This window comes from Musa acuminata, chromosome BXJ3-11 (genome assembly GCF_036884655.1).
Source record: "Musa acuminata AAA Group cultivar baxijiao chromosome BXJ3-11, Cavendish_Baxijiao_AAA, whole genome shotgun sequence".
NCBI lineage: Eukaryota > Viridiplantae > Streptophyta > Magnoliopsida > Zingiberales > Musaceae > Musa > Musa acuminata.
Genome location: NC_088359.1, coordinates 1,134,436 through 1,159,595, shown reverse-complemented (window position 1 = coordinate 1,159,595; position 25,160 = coordinate 1,134,436). Strand labels below are relative to the sequence as shown.

The window sequence follows — 25,160 nt, the reverse complement described above, 5'->3', positions numbered from 1 at the left end:
TCAAGAAGTGGCTATGCTTTCTTACGGATTACTAACCATGAGAAAATACAGGAAGGAAGAGGTCAAACGGTCGTGGATGGCGAGGAAGGGGACCGTAGCTAATACGACTGGGAAAGGATGACGTTGCCCTCAGGATCGAGCAGTTTTCGGCGCCACGGCCGCACACCGGGAGTGACAGATGAGATCAATCTACGAAACAAGGTCAAGGTCAAGGTCAAAGGAGGCGAGAAAGACCGTCTTGCCCATCCCACTCCAACAAAAGGAATCTCAGGTCAAATCAGCCAATCAGCAATCCCAGATTCAGCAGACGATCACATTCGAGAAACCCTCGCTCGAAGCATCAGAGCAGAGGATCCAAAACCATAGAAAACACCGACTACCCTTTTGTTCTGCAAAGCTACAATGTCGTGGAAATCAGAATGGAGCTATTTCATATTGATGATGGATACAATGATTTTGCCCGAGTCGTACGGTTCGTATCCCGACAAGGGAAGCGACTTTCCAACCTGCAGTTCGTGTTGCTCTTTCTTGTGCTTTCCGTTTCACGGCCACAGATTGAGTGGTTCAATGTTGCCGAGCGAGTCAAAGACGGCACGAAGAAGATGCTCAGAGTTAACAGGAATAGGAAATCTTACACATGGAGCAGAGACGGCTGCCCCATCGGCGCACTACATGTCCTGGCTGTTTGTTAGAATCGGAATTGACCGTGACAACAACTAAAAGATATGAAAGTTTCACGTTCTTCAAAATGAGAAAAGATGAAACCTGACTGGAAGCAGCAGCAAGTTATCTGATGCTCCAAACTTAATTCGGTCATACCCCCTCGAGAATATGCATTTATGTTTTGTCCTGGTTATGTCGCACAGAAACGTAGAACCTTACATCCGCCACAACTCGAATATTAGAACACAGAGAAAGAGAGAAAAATCTGAGAAAAGCACTCATGCTTACAATCCATAATCATGAAGTAGCCTCTGAGGTGTGTTCTTTCGCATCACTCTTCCCAACTGGCTGCTCTGGAACTTTTGGCGGATCATTTGTGACTTCACTCCTCGAAAAGGAATTGCCTTGGCCAGATCTGGAACCTGAATCATGCTCTCCTGATTGCCGAGACGTATTCAGTGCATGACAATGGGGACAATAATACGTTATGTGCCGAAAATCCTCTTTCCTTGCTAGTCCTGCAACAGCGAACCACTTAGTTGTTTGCTTTCCAGGATAACATAGACATACAACACCAAGTCTTCTTTTTTTTGCAATCTTTACATACCGTTATGCATATGGCAGTTGCCACATATGAGAGCATAGCACTGTGATGGATCCTCACCTACGAGCAAGGATGCTATACGAGCAATCCAACCACCACCGTAAGAGCCAGAGCCTTTGTAGTGCTCAACAGCCTTCTGGGCCTGAGAAGGAATTTCTTGGGCACCAACACCAAACTCATTAGGAGTTTCACTGACCGATTGGGAAATAACAGTGCTACTGCTTCTTGCATGTGATTGTTTCCTGTTTCTTAGCCCAGTGGTTTGAACGGGTTTGGCATCACTGCTTTTCACAAATGGGGCACATGTATTAGGTTCATCTCCAACATAAACTGTCAAACCAGAGTCTGCTCCCAACTTAGATGCCAGAATTGTTGCTGCTGCAGCCTTTGCAGCAGGATCAAGGTCATATTTCTGAAGACCGAAGGCCAACAATTAGTACAACAACCTCAAAGAAAAGAAAAGAGAACACATCATATAAGCCAATGCTTCCAGTGAGATAGACCAAAAAGATATGGCATCACACACGCAAAAGTTACTAATTGCTTAAATTTCGCACAAGCAAAGGACAAATTGAATCATGCCATCATATATATATAGACACACACACACACACCATGGATTTTCCAGATTAATATGCTATATAGAACATGAGATGGAAGCAATAGTGTGGGCTGGGAATGTAATTTTCTCACCTACTCCAGATCCCTATATCCACATAAAGGTGAGACATAAATGATTTGAGTGCTTGACCAGTGTAAAGTATAATGCCATAATTATGTGGAGCTGATACATGAGTCCTAACGTGTGTTGAACAACCCAGTGTGCGTAGTGAAGTATCTAGTAAGTGTTGGTGTCAGACATGGACATGACGTGGAGTGTCCTTGTAAGCTCCAATTCAATTTGCAAATCATTTCACATATGCAATGCAAGTGTGTATGCATATGCATGTACATATGATATTTCAGTATCTAACAGAATTCTAGTTCTGATTCTCATTAGCTATTCACCTGAATAAGCTGTTGTGTATTGTAAAAATTGGTTCTCTCTTTAAGCTCATCAATCTTCGCTTTTCTCTCAGCACGTAGCTTGTCAAGAGTCTTCTGGTCCTTGCGATCAACTACAAACAACAATTTTCGAATTACTTAGTTGAGTGCTCATTGGCATCTACCAAACACAAACCATAAAAAATATGCACATAACTCTAGACAATCTACATTACAGACATACGAACAAAACTACTTCTGAGGTCACAGGCCAATAAAAGAGGCTAAATCTCTAACAAACCCCAAAAGGTCTCAACATGTTTTTTTCCTCTCGGGATGAAAATGCTAGTAAATGTGTTGCTACAAGAAAACCACATGATAGATATAAATGCATATGGACATGCAATATACATGCAATTATCGTCAGAAATAGATATCTGACATCAACATGGGTTGATCTTTTCATTTCAGGAAGAGAAGGTTCACAGTGGGACAAAGAATTCTTTGATTGGATCCATATGATATTTAGCATGTAATATATATTACCATATATGGTTCTTTCTGATCACATTGATGACTTCAGAAAAAAAAAAACATTATATAACCCTGCAAACCATAGGTTCCAGCACGACTTGCAAAAAAGGGTTTCTAAGATTTCAATCAGTTTTAGCTCAGTTCAGCTCCATTTCTATCCAGTTTGTTTCATTGATTTTCCCACTCAGAATACATATTCATTTTCGCACTTGCAAATATTCATTTTCGCACTTGCAAATCTGACCATAAAAATATTCATTTTCGCACTTGCAAATCTTCCAAGTGCAAAAGCATTCTCCATATAAACCGTATGAAAACTTAACAGAAGCACTAAAAGAGCATAGAGAAAATGTAACACAGCTGGAAGATATTACATGAGTGTAAAAAGGTGTATAACAGCTAAAGAATATGTAAGTTCAGGTGTAGAGTCTGAGATACTTACACATCCTTGTGAAGCTTACAAGGGTCGAATAAATAACAGAAGATAAACCAGGTAACACAAACATAGGTAGAACTCGTATTGCCCTAATCCGCCAGTTCAAATCTGCTGATCTGGTTGTCATGATAGCATAAACCACTGCTACCACCTGGTACAAATATCAGAAGTCTAAAAAATAAAAATAAAGTACATAAGGAAAATGAATTCAGTAGTGACTTTTATGGTTTAGACCTTAGGCAACAAAGTATTAGAACATACCGAAAAATGTAGCTGAGCTTAAATATAGTCTTTAGACACCAAAGAATCACAATACACAGAAAGACATAATGGGAATATGGAGAACATTTAAATAAAAGATGAAAAAATATGAAATATCAGAAACATCATTTATTTCGAAGTCATACTTTCAGAAATTTTAAGCAAAAAAAAAAAATAGGGAGAGAGAAAAAGAAAATCATAAATTCAAGGCTGAACATGGAAAAACAAAGTAGCTAGCCCCTACAATTAACAATCAGAATAGATCATGGAAAATGCTGAAACATGGAGTTTGTTTTCTAACTACAGATTAACTTCAGATAACATTTTATTTCATCAATGGTTATGCATGTAACGAATTCTCATGCTATAGAAAACAAAACTTACACCTGGTGGCTGGTGCTCTAACTGGCAGATAAGCCAACAAGGCATGGGAGATGATTTAGAATGATTATCAAGTATACTTTATTGTATCCATCAATGACAATTCACGGCAATTATTGATCCGAATCACTCGTCTTCTCATCCTAAAAGTCTCAAATGCATTCTGTGTGATAACAAATCAAACCAAGTCTGATCATCGGAAGTTATTCTCAAACTCATTCTAGTAAAGATAACATTGTCTTTAGCTTGTCTACAAGTAGTAATTCCAGTTAGGACAAAACGTAAATGGATAAATACAGTAATTTACCAATTAGCTTTCTATAGGATTTGTTCAAAGAGTTCAAAACAAAACTACCTGATATTCTTCATATCTGCCACTATGTTATTTTTATTTAAATATCCTACACCCAGATGCATCAAATAACATTAAAAATGCTCATAAACAATCAGAATTCAATCAATGTATCAGAATCCATTACAGACAGTATAATGCTAAGGAACTTAAAAGTATGAGGTTCCATGGTTGTACTAGAGCAAGAGGCTGAAAAATCTGATAATATCCAAATATAACCATTCATTGCTACAGCTGCCCCTTGGTCATGATGTTTCTCATTCTCCATCAGACTATAAATTGACAGATTCCACAATCATCTGAACATTTTGTTCTTCCACACTCCATTTATTCTAAATCACTCTACAGGTCTGATATATGGTTGCCAACCTGTCAAAATTTTGTTTCAGCCTTTAGTTAAAACAGATATTAATCAAGAACCACAAAGCCTTCTACTGACTACTTGATGTCAAAATTACGAATCCTTTACTACAAAATATTCTACCTCCACGACTTCTACCATGTTAATGCAGACTTTTACATATTATTCCTATAATTTCTAGGAAATTTAAAATAAATCTTACAATGAGACCCCTTAGGTTTCACAAAAAGTTTAAATAAAAAACAAGACAAACAAAAAGATGTAGCATATATCATGAATCAACCACTGGAAATTATTTAAATAACTATTTTTTATTTAAAGATGTAACATATATCATGAATCAACCACTGGAAATGACTAGGTTCCAATTTACAAGCATTTTAGTGGCATAAAGCATCAAGAAATGGAAGAACTAAGAAGCATACCATGTAAGTTTGATGCTATTGATTACATGTTTCTAGTAGCTGCCTTACTGCATCAATTATGAATAACATGCTCCAAAACAAAATTCCAATATCTGAAGGACGCTAGGCTTCCTAGTAACGGTCTCAAAATCGCGAACCTTCTAAACAAAGCACAACAAACAAGGATTTATATTTCAATCTATGCAGATAGACACCAGCAGTGTCTAACATATCGGATAGACACCAGCACAGGGTTTAATTCTTGCAAGGTATGCCAATAGTACAATATCATGAAATAGAGCCCATGCTAGTTGGGGTCACCCTGGACATCTCTTCTTAGTTTTAACAAATAAGGGTTGTCAGAAATGCAGAAACATATCTTTCCTTGGCCAGAGACGGCAACAGTAATGAGTTTGATCTCTTTAGAGATAGTAACTGCAGTAACTGAGCAGTGAAAATGGTAGCAAAACCAGGATGTTCATGCTCAAGGTCACAGTGTGGTTTCCCCTTCAATCTAGATAAGTAGAACTTCCAAAAACATGAAAATATATCTTAGTTTGGAAGCAGCAAATCCACAGTTCCTGAAAACAAACTCTTTTTTTTTTTGGCTCAAAGTTCCTAAGGTATTATCTAGTTGGCATCTAGACCATCGGTGCAAGCTCGCAATGACCCTCACAAGACAAACTTCCCATAAGTAAAAACATTTAACAAAGAAACATAAACTTGTCTGCTTCGTGTGTCATTGTTCTGAAGAGCTGAATAAAGTGGCATGCTGAACTTCCAAAAGCCACCGACTAACATTGAGTCTTCTGAATCATGACTGACTTTTAATTTGGAATAACAAATGGGGAAAGCATGTCTCTCGAAATAACTAGGGAAAATAATCCGTAACTCCAGGAAAGTCTAGACATCATTTCCTAGAACGCGAGGAATCTAGAAATGGAATCACAGGCTAGCAGAAGAGAAAGGGCCAACTCTTCCTAAATTAGCTATGCAAGATCAGATTGATTCCAAAGTCCCGGAACATAATCAATCCCCTTCAACTCAAACACAAGTAATGTACTATACTCTTGGATCCGATGCCATCTATTGACCACAATCACACGGGTCTCCAAAATCACACAGTTAGAGGAAAGACTAAGCGCCATAAACCTCAAACGTCGACGGACTAGAATATCTCTTAACCAAGATCCACAAACCCCAGCACGAGCTCGAAAAACCATCAGATCAATTCATAACAACCAAAGATGGGCAACGGGAAGTCACCTCAAGGATGACGGAGAATACGATGACATTCCGGATCATGCGCCTGGAGGACTGCGCCCGTCGCTTCATCCGCGCGTGGACCGCAGCCTCCTCCTTGGACAGGTGCTGCAGCCGCTTCTCGTAGTCCTCGCTACGGCCCCCGAAAATCCACCCCCACAGCCGCGAGACGATCCCTCTCCGCTGCTTATTGGGCGGTGCTGCCGGATCCTCCGCCCCACCGGCCATCGGAGGAGGGTTTAGGGCTTCGGATCGGAGACGAAGGGAGGGGATTGACACCGGTCAGCAGCAGTGATGACCGGATCTCGACGACGAGATGAGGCGGAGGCGACGAGGGGGATATGAAGAGGACCTGCTGCCGTGTGATCGGGTTGGAACATTCGGTGGGACGGCGAACGTACGCGACTTCTCGCGGTGACTTCATTTCAAAATAAAGAGGGGGGGGCGGCGAGCTGGTACTTCCGGGCTCAGGCCACGATTGAGGATACGAGTGATGAGTGGGTCCCCGCATCGGGCGGCGCGAATCTCAATGCATGGACGCCGCCAACTGATGCCTTCAATCCGTCGATGGAAACCGATTGAGCCCACAGCCCAAGTCATGTGGCCCGTACTGATTGATTGATGTCCACTTAGAAAAGTTGATATGAGTTATCGCCCCACCCTCGAAATGTCTTCTCATGCTTTCCCTATGATCCTAATCTCGGAGGTGCGTGAATTATTAGTTGCCGTCATGCTTTGCACGTGACGAAATATGTTTTTGGCTAACCATCACAATAATCATCGGAATTGGAATAGCTAAAAGAAAAGAAACATAACAATCGAATTGGATCGATTGTTATATTCAGTTTACTGTATATCAAAATTTATTTCAACATCTGACTTATGCTAAAGGTGTATATATAGAATAATATTAAGTATGAAGATAAATGTGTATATATATATAGAGAGAGAGAGAGAGAGAGAGAAAGAGTACCCATTTATATAGTATCTTATTTATAGTATTGTGGTGCTAGCTCGATGTAATTAGGAAAAACATTTGTGGTATAAGATGGGATTCCTCTTACAATTTTGATGCTAGCGCCAGAAATATCATTAGCATAAAAAATAATAATAAATAATGAGCAATTTGGTTTTGATGATTATGGTCTTATCCACCACTATATCAATGTCAAATGACTTATAAAATTACATGAGATAATCATCATCAATGATTTTGTTGGGATTAGTAAGTATTTTTCAATTCATATAGTCAATACACTTATAGGATAAGAAACCTTAATATAAAAATAAAAAATAAAAATTAGAGTTAGAAAGTATTTTAGGATTATTGAGCTAATATCATTCGATAATAATAAGGAATATATAAATATGATTTCTTTGTAAAAGAAAGAGACTATAAAAATTAAGATTTAATTATTCTATAAATATTAACTTGTGTTGAGACAAGACTTCTCTCTTATGTTGTAGAGTGAGAAGCTCTAACATCATAAAATTTTCCTCTTCCTTACCTCCTCTCAACTTTCTCACTTCTCTTTTTCTCCTCTGAACTAAAGACTCAAACTTGCCTCCTGACACTTTTCTGTCTATGAAAAACATTTTGAGTCTTTCAATACCTGGAAGAAGGGCAAGCACTTGTTATCAGAGTGGGATAGGAATTGACTAAGCACCATTATTCGTCTCGTTAACTGTTGCACTTCCTTCACTAACTAAGGTGGATGCATCGGTGAATAATGAATCTAAAAAATTTTCTTGAGCTAATTTCGAAAGTACACTTGGACAAGTTGAGACACATGTTGAATCTCTTCAAAACCTGAAATATCTTGACCAAGTCAGCTCGATATGAGTCAGCTATTAAAAATATGTCTTTGACTATCATGTCGTCCACATACACCTCAACGTTCCTCCCAATTTGGTGCTTGAAAATCTTATTTACTATCCTTTGATATATCGCTCTTATATTTTTTAATCCAAATGACATGACTTTGTAACAATATATATCTTAGTCCGTCGTAAAAGATGTGTATTCGAGATATCATTCTAATTTGATTATATCCCGAGAATACGTTCATGAAGATGAGGAGTTCATAGTTCGAGATAGCATCAACTAGCTAATCGATCCGGGGAAGAGAATAGATGTCCTTTGGACATGCTTTATTGAGATCGATATAATAAATACATATTCTTTAATTTTCATTAGATTTTTTAACTAATACAATATTAGTTAAAAATACCTCGGTGTTTTCCTTGAGAAAGTCGATGAGCTGCACTCCTCCTCAGGAAGTGTCACCCCGATCTTAACAACCTAATCGGGATGAACCTTATCTAGGGGTGCCTTAACTAGTGACCCTATTAGCTTCGGATGTGGGAGGGACTTAGTGAATTCCCAATGGTCTAATGACGGTGCCTTAGGCTGGGCCTTCTTTGGTAGGGAGATTATTGTCAAATAACACTAGAGAGACTCCTTTGGATTGTTTCTCAACTCATCGACACCGGTCCTTATTGAAAATTTCATCACCATGTGATAGGTTGGCACCATAACCCATAGCTTGTTGAGTATGGGTCGGTCTTGTTTTCTTCACTATGGTGACTTCGGGGTCGGAGCTGATAGCGGTCGCTCTTGCCATACCTCTAGTGTGTCTTCTCGCATTTCCTTGAGATCATTTCTTCCGTAGCTATATATTGGTTGGTTCTCTAGAGGACCTCAAGTACCGTTACCAGTGGCCTCTCCACCATTAACCAAAGAATGTGAAAGGGCCTGAACCCTATCATGAAGGCTTGAACCATGAGTGATAGATGAGCTTCTTGCACAACTTATATTTCATTAATGAATCGAACAACAAAGTCGGAGAGTGTCTCTTCCTCTCCTGGCCTGAGTTCGATCAGTATCGTCGCAAATGACCTCGAATGTATATTCTTGAGGAACTAGAGCTCATGAGAGTGTATATTCCTGTGACATCAGACACTCCTTCTAGTGCCAAAATGTTAGAGAGTGTTGTCATCGACATCTGAGTCAACCTGACGTGATTCAAACCCAAAGGCGCAAGAATGTTCGAAGTGGCTCCGTGGTGGGGTTTCGATGTCATGAGGTGCCACCTATATTAAGACCACTATTGGGAGAAAATTTTTCAACTCGATCCCTTTGATATTCAAGTTAGTTCGAGGTTCATTTTGGGATATGAGATTTTTTTTCTCGAAAGAAGAACCTCTCAACACGACATCGAAGATTAGCTTTTATACCTAGTCTATAAGGGACACCTACAACTACCCCAATGTCAATCTTTGATATTTTGCCCACGTGGAGAAATATACTCTAATCTCCCAGACTGTTATCCACGAGCACATATAAATGAAAGGTCACTATTTTTTTTTTTTTCCATACCAATCTCGCCGATATATTCTCTACTTGCGGTAGAAGTCAAACTAGTGCTCGGTTGACTAACTGGCCTTATCTTCCACCGATACGGTCTTCAGCTCCATGTACATCTCCACCTGTCTTCCACAATCTCATTCATAATAATTATTAGTATGCATTCATGTCTTTAACCGATATCTGTCATTATAACGGATGTCGATGTCGTGTTTCAATGCGTGATCATCACTCTAAGATGCCCAATCAGACGCGAGGCTGAGTCCACGTTCACGCATCGCAGACCACGTCAACCTCATCGGAGAAGCAAGTGGTCCGAGACGAATCCCGGCCCTCCGTCCCACCACGTAAGACTAAATCTAACCCTTCACCCACGGCGTTCGACAACTTCCTGGCATCACGAAACTATCCTCCGAATACCGTATCGACGTGGACGCCAAAAGCCCGTCCATGTCAGGAGGCTCGGCACTGATCGCCGGCCACCCGGCCCGCGTGGAGCCGTTCCAAATGACGACGACGACGATGAGAAAGAAATAGAAGAAACGCTTTAGTTTGACGTTTTCTGTTTGGGCGCCTCCCTGATGTCTCCTCTAGTCTTGAACACCCCGCGTTCTTCGACCTCTATCCATCTCGCTCCCCACACGTACGAGGCGAATTAAACTCAATTCTACTTGCAAGCCGTCTCCCCAAACCCAACAATGGGAGAACAGTATGCCAGAGACGCCCCCCTCTGCTCCGATCCTCATACCGATCCTATGGAACGTCTCCAAGAATCAGCAGCGCACGATCATCCGCCCGCGACTGCCCTCCCCGCTGCGGGAGATGACGTGGTCGAAGGAGAGAAGAGTGCGTACCAGAAAGAGGAGCGGCTCCTCTGTCCGCTGTCGCACCTGCCGCAGCCGGAGGCGCCTCCGGGGCTCACGAACGTGCGATCCACCGGGCCGGACGACGAGCGCCGCCCCATCGACCGCTCCGTTTCCCTAAAGTCTCCCGCCGCCACCATCGACGTCTCCACGATCGGGAAGTATCTCCGCGACCGTGGTAGTGTCTTCTCTGCTGCCATCGCGAAGCGGATCTCCACCCTGAAGGAGCCACCATACGACGGCGGCAAGTGCGATCCTTCCGGGTCGATCACCGAGTTCCACGTCTCCGGGCTCAAGGTAATCGTGCTGCACAAGGGCGAGAACGTACTGGAGGAGGCCGAGACGGACTTCCGCGAGATCAAGGGCCGGGTCAGCTTCTTCTCCCGCTCTGGCTGCCGAGACTGCGGCGCCGTCCGGTCCTTCTTCAGGGACCGGGGCATCCCGTACGTGGAGATCAACGTGGACGTGTTCCAGGAGCGGGACAAGGAACTGGTAGAGCGGACGGGGAGCCCCGCCGTGCCTGCGATCTTCTTCAACGAGAAGCTGTTAGGGGGATTGGTGGCGCTCAACTCGCTGCGGAACTGCGGGGAGTTCGAGCGGCGCCTGCGAGAGATGGCCGGGGGACGGTGCCCGGAGGCGGCGCCGCCGGTGCCCGCATACGGGTTCGACGACGAAGAGGAACTGCGGCGTGAGCGGCCGGACGCGATGGTGGCGATAGTGCGGGTGTTGCGACAACGCCTTCCGATCCAAGACCGGATCATCAGGATGAAGCTCGCCAAGAACTGCTTCTCCGGCGGCGACATGGTGGAGGTGATCATCAGCCACCTCGACTGCGGCCGCAAGAAGGCAGCGTCTCTCTCTCTCTCTCTCTCTCTCTCTCTCTCTCTCTCTCTCCATCATGAATGCCCTCATTATCGTTCGATTATAATTAGACGGTTCGGATAACGAATTCGTGCGACTGTCGGGGCTTGAGGTCCCGCACCATCGGAAGCCTGCAGTCCGTTAGGAGGCGGGTCCCACTCAGGTGGCGCTTCCAGTCGTCACCGTTGCTCCGATTGGAACCGAACGGTGAAGTGGATGGACCCTCGGGTTCAAAATGTGAGCCGGAACGTGAGGCCCACGTGGTATACGCGGCACGTGTCAGTCACACGTCTGAGGTGTCTAAAAAAAAAGCGTTTCGTCGCTTTAGTTATGGGGGAATTTGGGCCGTTAGATATCTTTCCTTTCTTATGCACTTATAACGGGTCGGTGGTTGCGCTAAAGGCGAGTGAAGGGAGATGGGCGGAAATGGCTTCCGGTGGATTGGTTCCCTCTGATATTTTGGGGGTCAACTTTTGGTGAGAGAATTCTTAGTTTGCCCAATAGCTAGATGAAGCTGCTTTGTTGATCAATTAGGCACTTACTGCAAAATAACTTATTCGTCTTGTAATATAAAGTAGATTAGTAGATAGATTTCATATAATGCCGAGATAAAATTATTATCTTTTCTGGGATTGCGTCATCCATAATCCGACTGTCGATTACGACACTAAGAAATACTTAATCAATATGTTCTTTGTTTCTCATAATTTTGTTGATTTTTTATTTTATTTTAGTTTAGGATTATATCTATTTTAGTAAAGAACACATATGAGTCCTCATCCAAAGGGAGATACCCATGCATGAACATTAGTCATTGGTATTTCTTTGGTTCTATTTGATTGCTGCCGCCGGACGCAATAAGAATGGCCGCGTCAATGTGCTGCAGCTAAACTAATATGGTGCTCTAGAAGAAACGTTTTGATGGTGAGACTCAATTGTCGCCGTTTCTTATCGAAGACAGTATTTTTGTTTATTTTTTATCAGTGAACTTTATCTTGAGCTTTTTATTTATTTTCTTAGTATATAATGTCAATTCGAGCGGGCTTCACAGCTTTTTAATTAACTCCTTTTTGAGTTCCACATAACAAATTCAAAGCCTATGTATTCTATTCGAGTTTGCTATAGTGAAAACCAGAGCAATCTAATCTTTCATGAAGCTCTATGTTGTCATGGTGTATTAAATTTGTTTGCATCTGATTCTCTGTAGGCCGTCGAGATTGGTAGAGAGCTCGCCAGAAAGCACTTCATCCATCATGTATTCCGGTGAGTCCTGCATCGCATGTATTCATGCTAAATCATTATGGGATCTTTAGGTTCTACTGTGATTCATTGTGATTTTTTGGCTGATATTGGGACTGTTTATATAAATTGAATGATTAATACAGGGAGAATGGCTTTGAGGATGGAAATAACCATTTCTACCGTTTCCTGGAGCATGAACCAGCAATTCCTAGATGTTTCAACTTTAGAGGATCGACAAACGACAATGAGCCCAAGCCAGCTGCCACAGTCAGCCAGAGGCTAACTAAGTTAATGGTTGCCATACTTGAAGCCTATGCATCAGATGATCGATGCCATCTCGACTATGGCCGTATCGGTGCCAGCGAGGAGTTCCGAAGGTACGTTGACTCTTAGTGTAGCTGTTTCAAAACATGTAAGTAGAGAAGTTAGGATCTCTGTTATTGTGTCTATATTTGCATGTCCTGAACAAAACCATTATACTCTCCTGTTAGCTTTGTTAAGCAACCAAGATAATGTGCCGTGTAGAAACATTAGGTACTAAAAACTTTTATATACGTTCCAATAAATGCATATATGCTTTCCTCCCCTACTCGCTTAATAGATTTTCTTCGAGTCAAACATACATTATGATATAGTTGATTTTGGATTGTCTAGAGATAAATTGGGAGTCAATCTGATTTCTTCATGATGTTCGATTATTGTAAAACATTATGTATTGGAAGTACTTGTGCAATTCCTTTTATAGTGAGTGTCTAGGAGGGAGCTTTATATAGTTAGTTTAGCGAGAAGTAATTATAACAACCCAATGACCTTGGGTTGTTATACTTGTTTGTTATATTGGTTGAAACTACCATTAGTTGGAGCTACCATTAGGTGATTTAGCTAGTTTGGGATGGCCATGTGTCGATTAACAACTTGGACATGTGGTGAAGGGGGCCATTGCTAGGGCTAACGAGTTAGCCACATAGACGAGCACCACGGATAGTTAGTCGGGAAGATGATGGAATATTTGAGTCAAGCCATTTGACTTGGTAGGTCCAAATCGGGTTTCTTGATTTAGTGAGACCAACTCGGTGGGCCCAACTCGATATGTTCCCAACAGGATATGGTGGCACACAAAGACACTACAATAGGGCATGGCAGTGCATAGAGGCCGATAGGCCACGTGTGGTGACAATATGAGCTGGAGAGGCTAAGCATAGTGAGGCACAGAGGATCGATAGGGCTACGTGTGGTGGTGCCATGGGTTAGATAGGCTAGGCACAGTGATTCACAAAGGGTCGATAGGGTCACGTGTAACGACCCTAGGGATTGGAGAGGCTAGGCATGGTGATGCATAGAGGGCTAATAGAGTCGTGTAGTGGCGTCGGGCGTCGAAGAGGCTAGGCATGGTGATGCACAGAGGGTTGATAGAGTTGCGTGCAGTGGCGTCGAGGACCGAAGTGGCTAAGCGTGAGATGCACATAGAGCTAATAGGGCTACATGTGATAGTACTAGGGACTAGAGAGGTTAGGTACGGTGGTGATGCACAAAGGGTCGATAGGGTCATGTGCAGTAGCATCGACGATCGAAGAGGCCAAGTGAAGTGATGCATAGAGGGCTAATAAGGTCGTGTGTGGTGGTGCTCGGGTTTGGAGAGACCAAGTGCGATGATACATAAAAGGCCAAAAGGGCCACGTGTGGCGATGCTAGGGCTCAAAGAGGCCAAGCACGACGATGCACAAAGGGTTGATAGGGACGTGTGTGGTGGTGTCGGGGGCCAAAGAGGTTAGGCACAGTGATGCACAAAGGGTCGATAGGGCTACGTGTGGCGGCATCGAGGGCCGGAGAGGCAAGGCATGGTGATGCACAAAGGGCCAATAAGGGCACATGCCACACATGCTCCTTCCTTTAGCAAGCGGGAGAATCCGAACAGATCAAGAAAGGTCTGATAGTTGATCGTATGCTGAGCCCACTCGCAATCATAGGAAAATATGACAGTGGTTTCTTATTGTGTTGCCTTTGCATAGATCACGATAGATTCGACATGATTTCTCTAATGATCCGAATAACCGTTGAGCTATTAGGATTGCCCTGCATGTCTTGGGTCACGCTAGATGATGCTGTATGTCCCACTCTTCTCGAGGCATTCGAGAGTCGAACGGATGGCTGGTCAGATGAAGCATCATCTTTGACCTCTATAAATAGTGTCTTTTATTGCCCCAGACATTCCCTATCTCATCTTGCAACTAGAACTTCTGTAAACAACACCTTAAGTGCTTCACAACAACCTCAACTTCTAAAGGTCTGCAATTTTATCATCAACCTCATCCTCTAATACCTTGGACTTGGATAGGTTGCCAACCTCATCACCACCCTTGATATAGGTAGTAGAAGTTTTAGTTTCGGAAGGAGCTAAGTCAACCATGCCGATGGAGGCTGCCCCCTCCCCATGGAGGCAAATCCATCATGCAGTGTGGCTTTGCCACCTACGATGGAGTCCTTTGACTTGGATTCGGTAGTGTCAATATTTGATTTGGATATGCTCTAGAAGGTTTATCAGATATCAATTAAGTTGGAGCTTGTGCCTACTCAGCCAAGTGATCAACCATACGTGTCATGTCACATGTTTTGCTTAAGCGCAAGTGCATTAGAGACGGGGCTTCGTTTCCCCCCTCCCCCCACTCATTCTTTGTTGAGGTTTCAATTATTGGAAGTTCTCACTTGCCCAGATGGCGTCGATTTCCTAACACTTTCTTATGATGTTTGTCAAGGAATGTGTGAGGGTCTGGATTTTCCCAATGTTGACCCTCCTATTTACTTGCTATAGTCTGTGCTTTAGGGGGGTCAATATATTACCTCCCTACTTAACCTAGCTATCATGTCAAGGGTGCTCCCACCTCCTACAAAAGTTGGAAGAGGAGATATTTTTTTATTCTTGTGAGAAAAGTTGGTTGATCAACTTAGATTGGTCCAATCAAATGTTTTCTAATATCGCCCCGAGATTGCATAGGATAGAAAAAGGGTGGACCCTGTATGAGTCCATCACCATCTTACAGATAAGCAAGCAATAGCTCGTTAATGCAAGCCTTGCCATTCTTTTTGCCAACAATCAATAATTCGACGATGATATAGTAGTTGGCCTCTTTTTACAATTCTAGAAATGTCACTAGGGGTTGACTGATGACTTTGTTGAAAAACCCTTAAAGGTTGGAGACCACCAATATATGCATTGATGAGAACATAGGGGGTTGGATCTGTGATTTGTCAAACTTTGTCGACGAACCTCCTTGTTTAACTTTCTAGGCTCTTTTTTTGTTCGTGACGCATAACTAGGAGAGAAGTTGTGGGCTTCTTTACGAGCCTATAGTTAATGAAACTGAGCTTGAATTCCTTGGCTAATTGTCTGAAGGATGAGATTGACTTATGAGGGAATCTTGGCAACCCACTCGCATACTACCTTTGTTAATATCACTGGGAAAGTTCAACACATTGGAGATTCGGGTCGTTGGGGTTTGCTTGAGGTGGTCCTATGAGATTTCCCTAAGACATAGTGTTCGACCCTTCTCCTAGTACCAAACTGTTAAAGTTGATTTTATGTTGTTCAAAGGCCAACTGAGATCCAACTTCATTCCTTCTCGAGACGATTATTGAAAAATTCGTCAAGTTGGTGGTCAAATCCCTATAAAACTAAGTCGGGGGTAATCCCGAAAATATCCCTCCGACGCTCAAATCATTATTTAAGTTAGACAAGTTGGACTTTATTTATTATTATTTTTATGTATTGAGCGTACCTGTACAATCCCTTTTATAGTTGATGCTTGAGACAAGAAACGGTTAAAAAACCCATTGACCTCGGATTGTTATGCTTATTTGTTCCGTTAATTGAAATTATCGTTAGTTGGAACTACCATCAAGCAGTTTGGCCAGTTTAGGTTGCCATGTGTTGATCAATAGTTTGGACATATGGTGAGGGAGCCTTTGCTGGACAGATGGTAGAAACAATGATAATATGAAGTGCTGACACATTGTATGTTATAGAAGATAGTTGGTCAATGCTTTTGATGCCATTAGAAGGAAGGCTTTGTTTGTTTTGTCGATTCGGGTGAATGCATACATTTTGGGTGATAAGTCCCTTGCCTCATCTCACTTTTAAGTTCACAGAGTTGCCTACAATTGACTTGGTCTTAAGTTGAGACTGACCATGGGATAATTTTTTTTCACCTCGGATCATGTCATTTGTAATCTAATTCATGGTTGTTTCACTCGTATGTTCCCGATTAATTACCTCTACAGTATAAGCTTGATTGTGAATTTACAGGTGATCTGGTTATACCTGCCTAACTTAGTTTAGTATAAAAGTTGCATGAATTTGGCCACAGTTGTAACTGATCTTTTTCCTTTGGCTTTGGTAAATTTAGCAGATATGTTAACCTGGTCAAAGATCTGCAACGGGTCGACATTTTTAGCCTGTCAGCTGATGAGAAGTTGGCCTTCTTCCTGAACTTGTATAATGCAATGGTCATTCATGCCGTCATAAGGATCGGCCGACCAGGGGAAATCGACCGAAAGGTTTTCTACTGCGACTTCCAGTATGTCGTTGGAGGCTATCCTTATTCGCTTTCCTCCATCAAGAACGGCATTCTACGTTCCAATAGAAGGCAGCCTTACTCTTTAGGGAAGCCATTCAGTGCTCGTGACAAGCGATTGGAGGTACACGCTTCCGTTCCCTCCTCACTATTTTGTTTACTGATGAATCCATGCTGGAGTTCACTCTTGTTGCAATATTTTAGTTGGCTCTTGCAAAGGTGAACCCTTTGATCCATTTTGGCCTATGCGATGGAACCCGTTCGAGTCCAACATTGCGGTTCTTCTCTGCCCAGGGAGTTGAAGTAGAACTCAGGCATGCAGCAAGGGAGTTTTTCCTTGGTGGAGTGGAGGTGGATCTTGAGAAGAGGGTTGTCTATCTCACCAAGTTCATGAAATGGTCAGTTTGTTTCATCTATTATATTAATATTCATTCAACATCTGGTGCTCAAACACAATTAGTTTAATGTCTAGCCAAAAATCACTGTTGCCTATCATCTATGAACTAGCCAGGCCATTAGGTCCAAAGTTCTCCAGCTTTGTTATGTTTCTTAGCTTTAGTGGTGCTTATCTCTGGCAGATTGGTCAGCTTAGAGAAACCCATAAACTTCCTGAACCCTCTTAACAATACAACACCAAGTCCACTGGAACTTTATGCTCAATCTACTATGAGTGTTCTGTCTGGTTTATATGCAAACGTGTAGTATTTTGATGTTCAGAAGACATTGCGTTTACTCAACTCAAATTTTATTGGACAGGTATAGCGCTGATTTTGGACAGGAGAAAGATATCCTTCACTGGATACTGAACTACATGGATGTTAATAGAGCTGGCCTTTTGACTCATCTTCTCAACGATGGGGGTCCTATCAACATACTCTACCAAAACTATGATTGGTCCCTGAATTGTTGAAGACCCTCAATTCCCCAACTCCACATTTGCCCTGCAGCCGAAGGTGCTGACTTAGACTTCATTGCTTAAAGAGGTTCCAATAAACCAAGAGCATAGACGAGAGATTAGTAGTGTTATTATATACGTGCACATTCATTACGACAGTGTGAGGTTTGCTGGTGGAAATATTCTGTATTGCTAGCCATTAAAGCATTTCATTATGCCATGAAGCCGTATGGCCTTCACACCCACGATGGATCTACTTGTGTCACCACGATGCCATCTTTTAAGAATGGCGAAGGATTTAGTGAAATGGTTCGAGTTCAGGACACCCGATTCCACTAATCCTCGCTCACGTTTCCAGACGGCCATAGTTTGATTGTTTGAATTTGGTGTTGTGTGTTGCGCGTCTAAACTGACTCCGTACTCCTCCGGCGAGACAACGTGGGTCAGCAGAATTCAAAACCAGCTCGAAATGATGACACGGGGATTTGGTGGACCTGTGGACCGAACCGGCGTGATCTCTACGGTTCAATAATTTATTCGCGATTCAAATGCCTAATGTGACCGGTTCGGTGATTCAATTGCGTATTCCTTGTCAGCCTCTTTGCGGGATTCAGACCGGGTCGGCTCTTTCGGTTCGACGTTCACCTGGCCTTCATTAAAGGCGGAAGGGTTAGGGTTTCATTTTCCTTCCACGGAGTAGTGACCGAGAGGGCGACATCATTTCACTCTTTTCGGCGGCGCTGCGTCGGATCTTTGGTATGCCTCTCTCTCTCTCTCTCCCTTTCTTTTCTGTGGATCTTTTCTTGTCAGGGCGTCTTCACTCGACGTTGTTGTTCGTTACTAAGCGTCCGTAGATTTCTGTAGATTTTTGTGTTAAGGTCTGCATTGTGTATTCTTGTCCTCGATTAATACCATTAGGAACTCTGGAAATCCTTTTTATAGTTATTATCGTTGGAATCAGATGGCATTTTCTTGACCTGCTTTTTTTTGCTCAAATGGATGGACTGTGAAGTTTGAATCGATGGTTATTTTGAAATCATTGGAAATATCCATTCTTTTTGCGTTGCGGCTTACAAAAGCTTGTGGGAACGGCTACTATGCTTCACTTGTCTATCCAAAGGCTGTTTCTTTAACTTGTGATCCTTTTGTCAGATAGCATGGGTACTGTCAAATAAGGCTTTTTCTTCACTAGCTTTTTTATTGAGATTCATGAGTTGCCATCTTATTTTCTTACTGAAAAATCACTTACATCCTTTGAGTGCACAAATTTTGCGGAATCTTTTGATGTGCTACACTATTATGATGTTCAAACCAAGAATAAATGAGGTATATTTTTGTTAACTGACTATTATGTTTAGTTGAAATTGTCCAACGATATGTGAACCTGTTTTGGCAATACACTTTGTTTCTCTTATTGAGCTTTTCATGATTTGTTCATTTATATTGGGTCTCACTTGTGGTAAATTGAAGGTAAGAGGAATTAAGAGTTTAAGATGGTTCAGATATGTCTAGTTGTTATTATCCCTCAGAGGGAGGTGAATCGATCAACATAGGAGAAAGAGAAACAAAGAAGGCTATATGCTTGGACTGATGAATGTCGTGCCTCTTGATAGGCTCATTACATTTGATTTGGCTGTTTGGTTATTGTGATGGCTCTTGTTCAGCTCGACCAACAACTTGTATTTGTGGCAATGAAGATTGTACATGACTTGGTTCTTTGAATTGGTGGAACGTGGCTCAATAAACTTATTTTCATTTGTTACTTTGTGAATAATGATTATTCTCATTTGGCTCAACCAACATTTTAACATGCACTGTTGACAACAAAGTTTGCTTTAATCTCTTCTTAAGAAGTGACTTACAATTATCTTCTTGAAAGTAGAAGTTTCTTACGGGTGGTTTTGAAATTAAGTTAAAGTCCACATTGTCTTGTTCTTCTAAAGTAATGTTCCTCCAGCTTATTTCATTGTCAAACACACTTGAGCATTGTAGTCAGACAAGATAAACTGTGTTAAAATATAGTAAAAAAGAAAGGGTAGGCGATGCTATGATTTTGTCCCAGCAAGCATAATGGTCAAAATGGGTCAAAACTGATCAGTATTTTGTCCTCTTTTGAATTGCTGCCTCTATGTATTTTCATCCATATGTTACTAAGTTCCCTTTATTATTATTTTTCAGTGTTTGGTCTCAATTGGTGACCCTTGCACTCCTTAGTGTCTCTTATCTGCATTGTCACATGTTTGTTTTCTTTGCTTGATTCGCTTCATATGATTTCCTTCTATCTTCGTCCTACCTGCTGAATATGTTTTTCGTATAGGTGTACACGTTGTGACCGCGTTACTACTTTTGTGATATTTTGCAAAGCTGAAGTTAGAATTTGGACATGGATGCTGCTGCTACTCAAGATTTTCATCCTCGTACGTTCTCAATTAAACTATGGCCACCAAGTGCAAGCACAAGAACGATGCTTGTGGAAAAGATGACCAAGAATCTCTCCTCAGAATCGATTTTCTCCAGGAAGTATGGCCTTCTGAGCAAAGAAGAGGCTTATGAGAATGCTAAACGGATTGAGGATGAGTGCTTTATCGCTGCCAGTGAACATTTTCAAAAGGAGCCTGATGGTGATGGAAGTTCTGCAGTCCAGTTCTATGCCAGGGAAACCAGCAAGCTAATGTTGGAAGTACTTAAAAGAGGCCCTGAACGCAAAGAGCATGGAGAAGTGGTGGCAGTTGATAGGCCTGTTAAACCTATTGAAACTGTGTTTGATATTTCAGGTGGTAGAAGGGCATTTATTGATGCTGATGAAGCCAGAGAACTTCTTAGCCCACTAACTGAGCAAGGAAACTCATACAAAAAGATTTGTTTGAGCAACATAAGCTTCGGAATTGATGCAGCCCATGTTGCAGGACCTATATTGGCATCTCTCAAGGGACAGCTGACGGAAGTAAATCTATCAGATTTTATTGCAGGAAGGCCAGAGGATGAAGCTCTTGAAGTCATGAAGATATTCTCATCAGCCTTGGAAGGGTGTGTTCTCAGGTATCTGAATCTGTCTGACAATGCATTAGGTGAGAAGGGTGTTCGGGCATTTGGGGCACTTCTGAAATCACAAAATAGCTTGGAGGAGCTTTACTTGATGAATGATGGAATATCTGAGGCAGCTGCCAAAGCTGTGTGCGAGCTAATTCCATCAACTGACAAGCTGAAGATCCTGCATTTCCATAACAATATGACAGGAGATGAGGGTGCTATCGCTATTTCTGAGGTCCTGAAACATTCTCCTCTGCTGGAAGATTTCAGATGCTCATCGACCAGGGTGGCTTCTGAGGGTGGAATTGAATTGGCCAAGGCACTGGAGACTTGTACTCATTTGAAGAAGCTAGATATCCGTGATAATATATTTGGTGTTGATGCTGGGATAACCCTGAGCAAGACGCTTGAAAAACTTGTTCACATCACAGAAATCTACATTAGCTATCTGAATTTGGAAGATGCGGGGGCCATTGCCATTGCTAATGCCCTGAAACAATCTGTACCTTTTTTGGAAGTTTTGGACATTGCTGGCAACGAGATCACAACAAAAGCTGCTCCAGCATTAGCAGAGTGTATTGCTGTCAAGAAGTCACTCAGGACACTGATCTTGTCTGAGAATGAGCTGAAGGATCAGGGTGCTGTTCTGATCGGCAGAGCATTGGAAGAGGGTCATACACAGCTCAAGGAACTTGATGTGAGTATCAACATGTTAAGGAGGGTCGGGGCTAGATGTTTGGCGCAGGCAGTGTCAAATAAGCCTGACTTCAAACTTCTGAACATAAATGGCAATGCAATTTCAGACGAAGGCATTGATGAGGTGAAGGAAATACTTAAGAATGGTAGTAATTCTGTGGATGTACTTGGACCATTGGATGAGAATGATGTGGAAGAGGAAGGCGAAGATGGAGAAGAGGAGGAAGGAGAAGGAGGTGCTGCCGCAGAAGGTGAAGGCGAATTGGAGTCAAAGCTTCACCATCTCAAAGTCGAGCAGGATTAGAAGATAGTATTGACTCATTATCAATTTAAGCACTATGTCTAGTTTCCTTTGTCTTGGCTTGGCAGACGACAGTGACACATTTTCTGGTTTGTTAACTGTCAATTCTACCTCTTGACTGAGGCTTAGCTGCTGCCGCCGTGGAGCACTGCGACCTTTTCTTTGCACTGATATAGACAATGTTAGGGGGCTTGATCTCTTTCATGTCTTGTGTTATCAAGATGTCTTGTGTTATCAAGAAGAAGCATTTAGTAGCAAGGTGTTCATCTGGGATTATTTTGACCCTTTGCTCTGCATGCTTTTATCTTAACCTTTATGAAGATGTTGGAATCGTTGGAGCATTCAAGTGTTTTTCTCCTGTCACCATATTCCCATTCCAGGCGTTCCTCGATTTCACCAATCGTTGTTTCTGAGCAAGATTTCGGGTGACCGAATGAGAGGTCACCTCTCTCTCTCTCTCACACAGAAATTTGATCTTTACTCCATTATATCTGGTATTTTTCTTAGGCTAATCGAGACTCTTCTTCTGGGTTGTCTACTTTTAGTGGCACCAAATCGTAAGAATTACACTTATTTTTCCTATACCTTTTGCTGTGTAAATATTTCGATTGAGTAATATTGAATTAACATAGTTTCAGAATTTTTTTAATGCCAAAATATTATAACAATTTCATAATTTCTAGGTTGCTAGGTCAAAACAATTCTCATCTTATAACCTTGAAAGCCTCTTGATGTTGTTGAGCCATTTTTTTTTCTTTTGTTTGTATATATCCACGTTGATTCTAGGAAAAATTTCCTAACTTCAGCTAAATTGAGCTAAGCTAAGTTTCACATATGATGTTATCCACTCCATCTATTAGGGTCATCAATAATTCTCTTTTTATCTGGCTGTACATTCTTTTATTAGTTACTTAGCTACTTGATTAATCACTCATTGTATGACTTGAGATGACCATGACATTAATATTTAGTATGATTCGATTGATATTTGTTTTATGATTTATACTATTATGTTTAGCAGGTTTCAAGTTTTGCAAATATGTTTTACTTTTTATTTTTCAAATCAACCTTCTAATAATGTCATTCCTACATAGGAGAAGAGGAACATTCTTGCCTTCTTAGATATTGGTTATGAAGTTTAGGACCAATAACTAGTAAGACACTCAGAGAAATCTAACTAAACTATGCATGTATAAATTTTTGGTTGACATATTATAGGTGTAATGGAGACAATTAGATATATCATGAAAAATAATGCTCATATTTGTAGAGTTGGTTGTAGGTATCACTCTACTACTTCGTGTACTTGAAGGGTTGCGCAAGAAATGGAGCATAGAGCCTCCACCAATGCTTTAATTGACTATGTGATAGTCTTTAAGGCATGATATATAATTTTGAATGGTACCGTTCGGTACGGGCGGTACGTACCGGTCCGACGATATATCGGTACGCGGACCACCCACTACCGGACGGAACATGCTATAGTGCTATAGTGCAACAATGCTATAATAAGAGGAAGAAATATTTAAAATCGCTCAGTATGTCCTGGTGTACCGTCCGATACATGATATCGTATCGTATCGAGCCAACCTCGAAACACCGATATGATACGGTATTACATACCTTGTTTTAAGGTACTACTGAATCCACCTGTCCTTGTCCTTAATGCTACGAGGGACTATTTTCAACGATTGTCGCCACTGCCACATAGTGACGAAGGAGAAATTGAAGTTTATCATGATGCTAATTCTAGGTTTGAGCAGTTCAAAAGGCTCGGGCATGTAGGTTTTTACTGTAGAACTTGAGCGATAGATAGTTGAGAAGGTTTTTATTTTTTACTTTTTATTTATTTGAGAGGATCCTAAAAAATTGATATAAGCATTTTATAAATAGTATTTTCTCCATATAACTATGATGATATTTTTATAGTTGTCAACTTATGTTGGAAGTCCTCAGAAGGCATTGATTATGACTCAGGACAAATGTATGCTTAGGAAATCCACATATACGATAATTTTAAGAGATGCTATCATTATTATTAATGGTTTAAGGAGGTGCTATGATTACTATTAATGGTATAAGGAGAGGCAGAGGAAGATCTAAAAAGACTCTAAGAAAATTATAAATAAAAAATTTAAGTATTTTTAATTTAATTAAATATATAATTTTTTATATATCTCAATGATGATAAAAAAATTCATATAGCTAACCACAAATAGTTGAGATAATAGCAATCCCGAGTTATGCTTCCGTATAGCGAACATATGTGGCTTCGAGGAGGTAGACCTTTTTTTTTGTAAAGGTACCACATAGCTTAAGAAAAATTAGTTATGTAAGGATACCACATAGTGAAAAATTAGTTATGTTTTAAAACTAGACAAGCATAAAATAATGAACACTTTATAGACTGCATAGGAGACCTAGTAGAGCTATACAAAGGATAGTTCATGTACACGATCCCTAGGGAGAAACAAGTGTAAATATGTGAGGAAGTGAATGGAATCACTCAGATGAGTGAATATCTAAAATCGATATTAAAAAAAAATATACTAAACCCTTATGCGAGAGGATCACAAGAATGAGCTAAGCTAAGAAGAACATGTGTGCATACAAAGGTTAAGATGGTTGAATTTAAGCTATAGCTTGATATCGTCAACCTAACTTAATGATACTCGAACACAAGCTAGAACATTTGGCTAAGGATGAGTGGTGAACAACTAAAAGTGTTTGTAAAAAGACTTGTAGAGATCAGCGATTTCAATAGGTGCTCGGGCGAGGCGAGGCGAGGCCTGAGTGCCTCGCTTCATGTCTAGGCGCTCGCCCGAGCCCAAGCGTCGGGTGCTTCGGGTGAACACCCGGGTAAAACCAGGCGACCGGACCAATGTTTTATGTTTGGTTCGGTCTCCAGTGCTTCAGTTGGTTCGATTGAACCAACTAAAGCACCGATATCAGCCTCCCAACATCCCTCTTGTGACTTCCCCACCCTAACCCTACTCGCGATTCTGCCACTGACATTTCCTCTCTACTACCACTACCTCTCTCTACTATCGTTGCCTGTCTTCGTTGTCGTTGCTTGTCGTTGCTATCACTACTC

The 25,160-nt window shown here is 41.5% G+C and overlaps 3 protein-coding genes across 7 annotated transcripts; 2 read left to right on the top strand and 1 right to left on the bottom strand.

Moving 5' to 3' along the window:
* Nucleotides 1-749: 749 nt before the first annotated feature.
* LOC135583589 (uncharacterized protein At2g24330-like) lies at nt 750-6,662 on the bottom strand. 3 transcript variants are annotated; one of them, XM_065173954.1, is made up of 6 exons: nt 6,247-6,662; nt 3,228-3,372; nt 2,276-2,385; nt 1,271-1,679; nt 952-1,181; nt 750-877 (listed from the first exon to the last, which is right to left on the bottom strand). In XM_065173954.1, the coding sequence occupies exons 1-5, from the start codon at nt 6,469-6,471 to the stop codon at nt 961-963; spliced, it is 1,110 nt and encodes a 369-aa protein (XP_065030026.1). In that variant the 5' UTR covers nt 6,472-6,662; the 3' UTR covers nt 750-877; nt 952-960. The 3 variants fall into 3 exon arrangements, with proteins under 3 accessions (XP_065030026.1, XP_065030027.1, XP_065030025.1); XM_065173955.1 differs by having other exon boundaries at nt 750-849; XM_065173953.1 differs by having other exon boundaries at nt 750-1,181.
* A 3,346-nt stretch (nt 6,663-10,008) lies between these two features.
* LOC135653083 (uncharacterized) lies at nt 10,009-18,364 on the top strand. Of its 3 annotated transcripts, none has more exons than XM_065174558.1 (6): nt 10,009-11,319; nt 12,542-12,597; nt 12,720-12,953; nt 16,980-17,268; nt 17,439-17,542; nt 17,901-18,364. In XM_065174558.1, the coding sequence occupies exons 1-6, from the start codon at nt 10,309-10,311 to the stop codon at nt 18,052-18,054; spliced, it is 1,848 nt and encodes a 615-aa protein (XP_065030630.1). In that variant the 5' UTR covers nt 10,009-10,308; the 3' UTR covers nt 18,055-18,364. The 3 variants fall into 3 exon arrangements, with proteins under 3 accessions (XP_065030630.1, XP_065030629.1, XP_065030628.1); XM_065174557.1 differs by having other exon boundaries at nt 10,010-11,283; nt 17,349-17,542; XM_065174556.1 differs by having other exon boundaries at nt 10,014-11,319; nt 17,349-17,542.
* A 275-nt stretch (nt 18,365-18,639) lies between these two features.
* On the top strand, nt 18,640-22,412 carry LOC135653084 (RAN GTPase-activating protein 2-like). The gene is made up of 2 exons (XM_065174559.1): nt 18,640-18,795; nt 20,357-22,412. Exon 2 carries the CDS (start codon nt 20,423-20,425, stop codon nt 22,067-22,069), a length of 1,647 nt encoding a protein of 548 aa, XP_065030631.1. The 5' UTR covers nt 18,640-18,795; nt 20,357-20,422; the 3' UTR covers nt 22,070-22,412.
* The last annotated feature ends 2,748 nt before the right edge of the window (nt 22,413-25,160 follow it).

What these genes read in the sequence shown, in the direction of transcription:
- LOC135653083 (XM_065174556.1), top strand. Translation starts at nt 10,309, where the DNA reads ATGGGAGAACAGTATGCCAGAGACGCCCCCCTCTGCTCCGATCCTCAT. An exon ending in CTCGTGACAAGCGATTGGAG is followed by an intron (nt 17,269 to 17,348) that starts GTACACGCTTCC and finishes GCAATATTTTAG; the next exon opens with TTGGCTCTTGCAAAGGTGAA. An exon ending in CTCACCAAGTTCATGAAATG is followed by an intron (nt 17,543 to 17,900) that starts GTCAGTTTGTTT and finishes TTTATTGGACAG; the next exon opens with GTATAGCGCTGATTTTGGAC.
- LOC135653084 (XM_065174559.1), top strand. Translation starts at nt 20,423, where the DNA reads ATGGATGCTGCTGCTACTCAAGATTTTCATCCTCGTACGTTCTCAATT.
- LOC135583589 (XM_065173953.1), bottom strand. Translation starts at nt 6,471, where the DNA reads ATGGCCGGTGGGGCGGAGGATCCGGCAGCACCGCCCAATAAGCAGCGG. An exon ending in TATTCTCCGTCATCCTTGAG is followed by an intron (nt 3,373 to 6,246) that starts GTGACTTCCCGT and finishes TATTTGTACCAG; the next exon opens with GTGGTAGCAGTGGTTTATGC. An exon ending in ATACACAACAGCTTATTCAG is followed by an intron (nt 1,680 to 2,275) that starts GTGAATAGCTAA and finishes TTCGGTCTTCAG; the next exon opens with AAATATGACCTTGATCCTGC.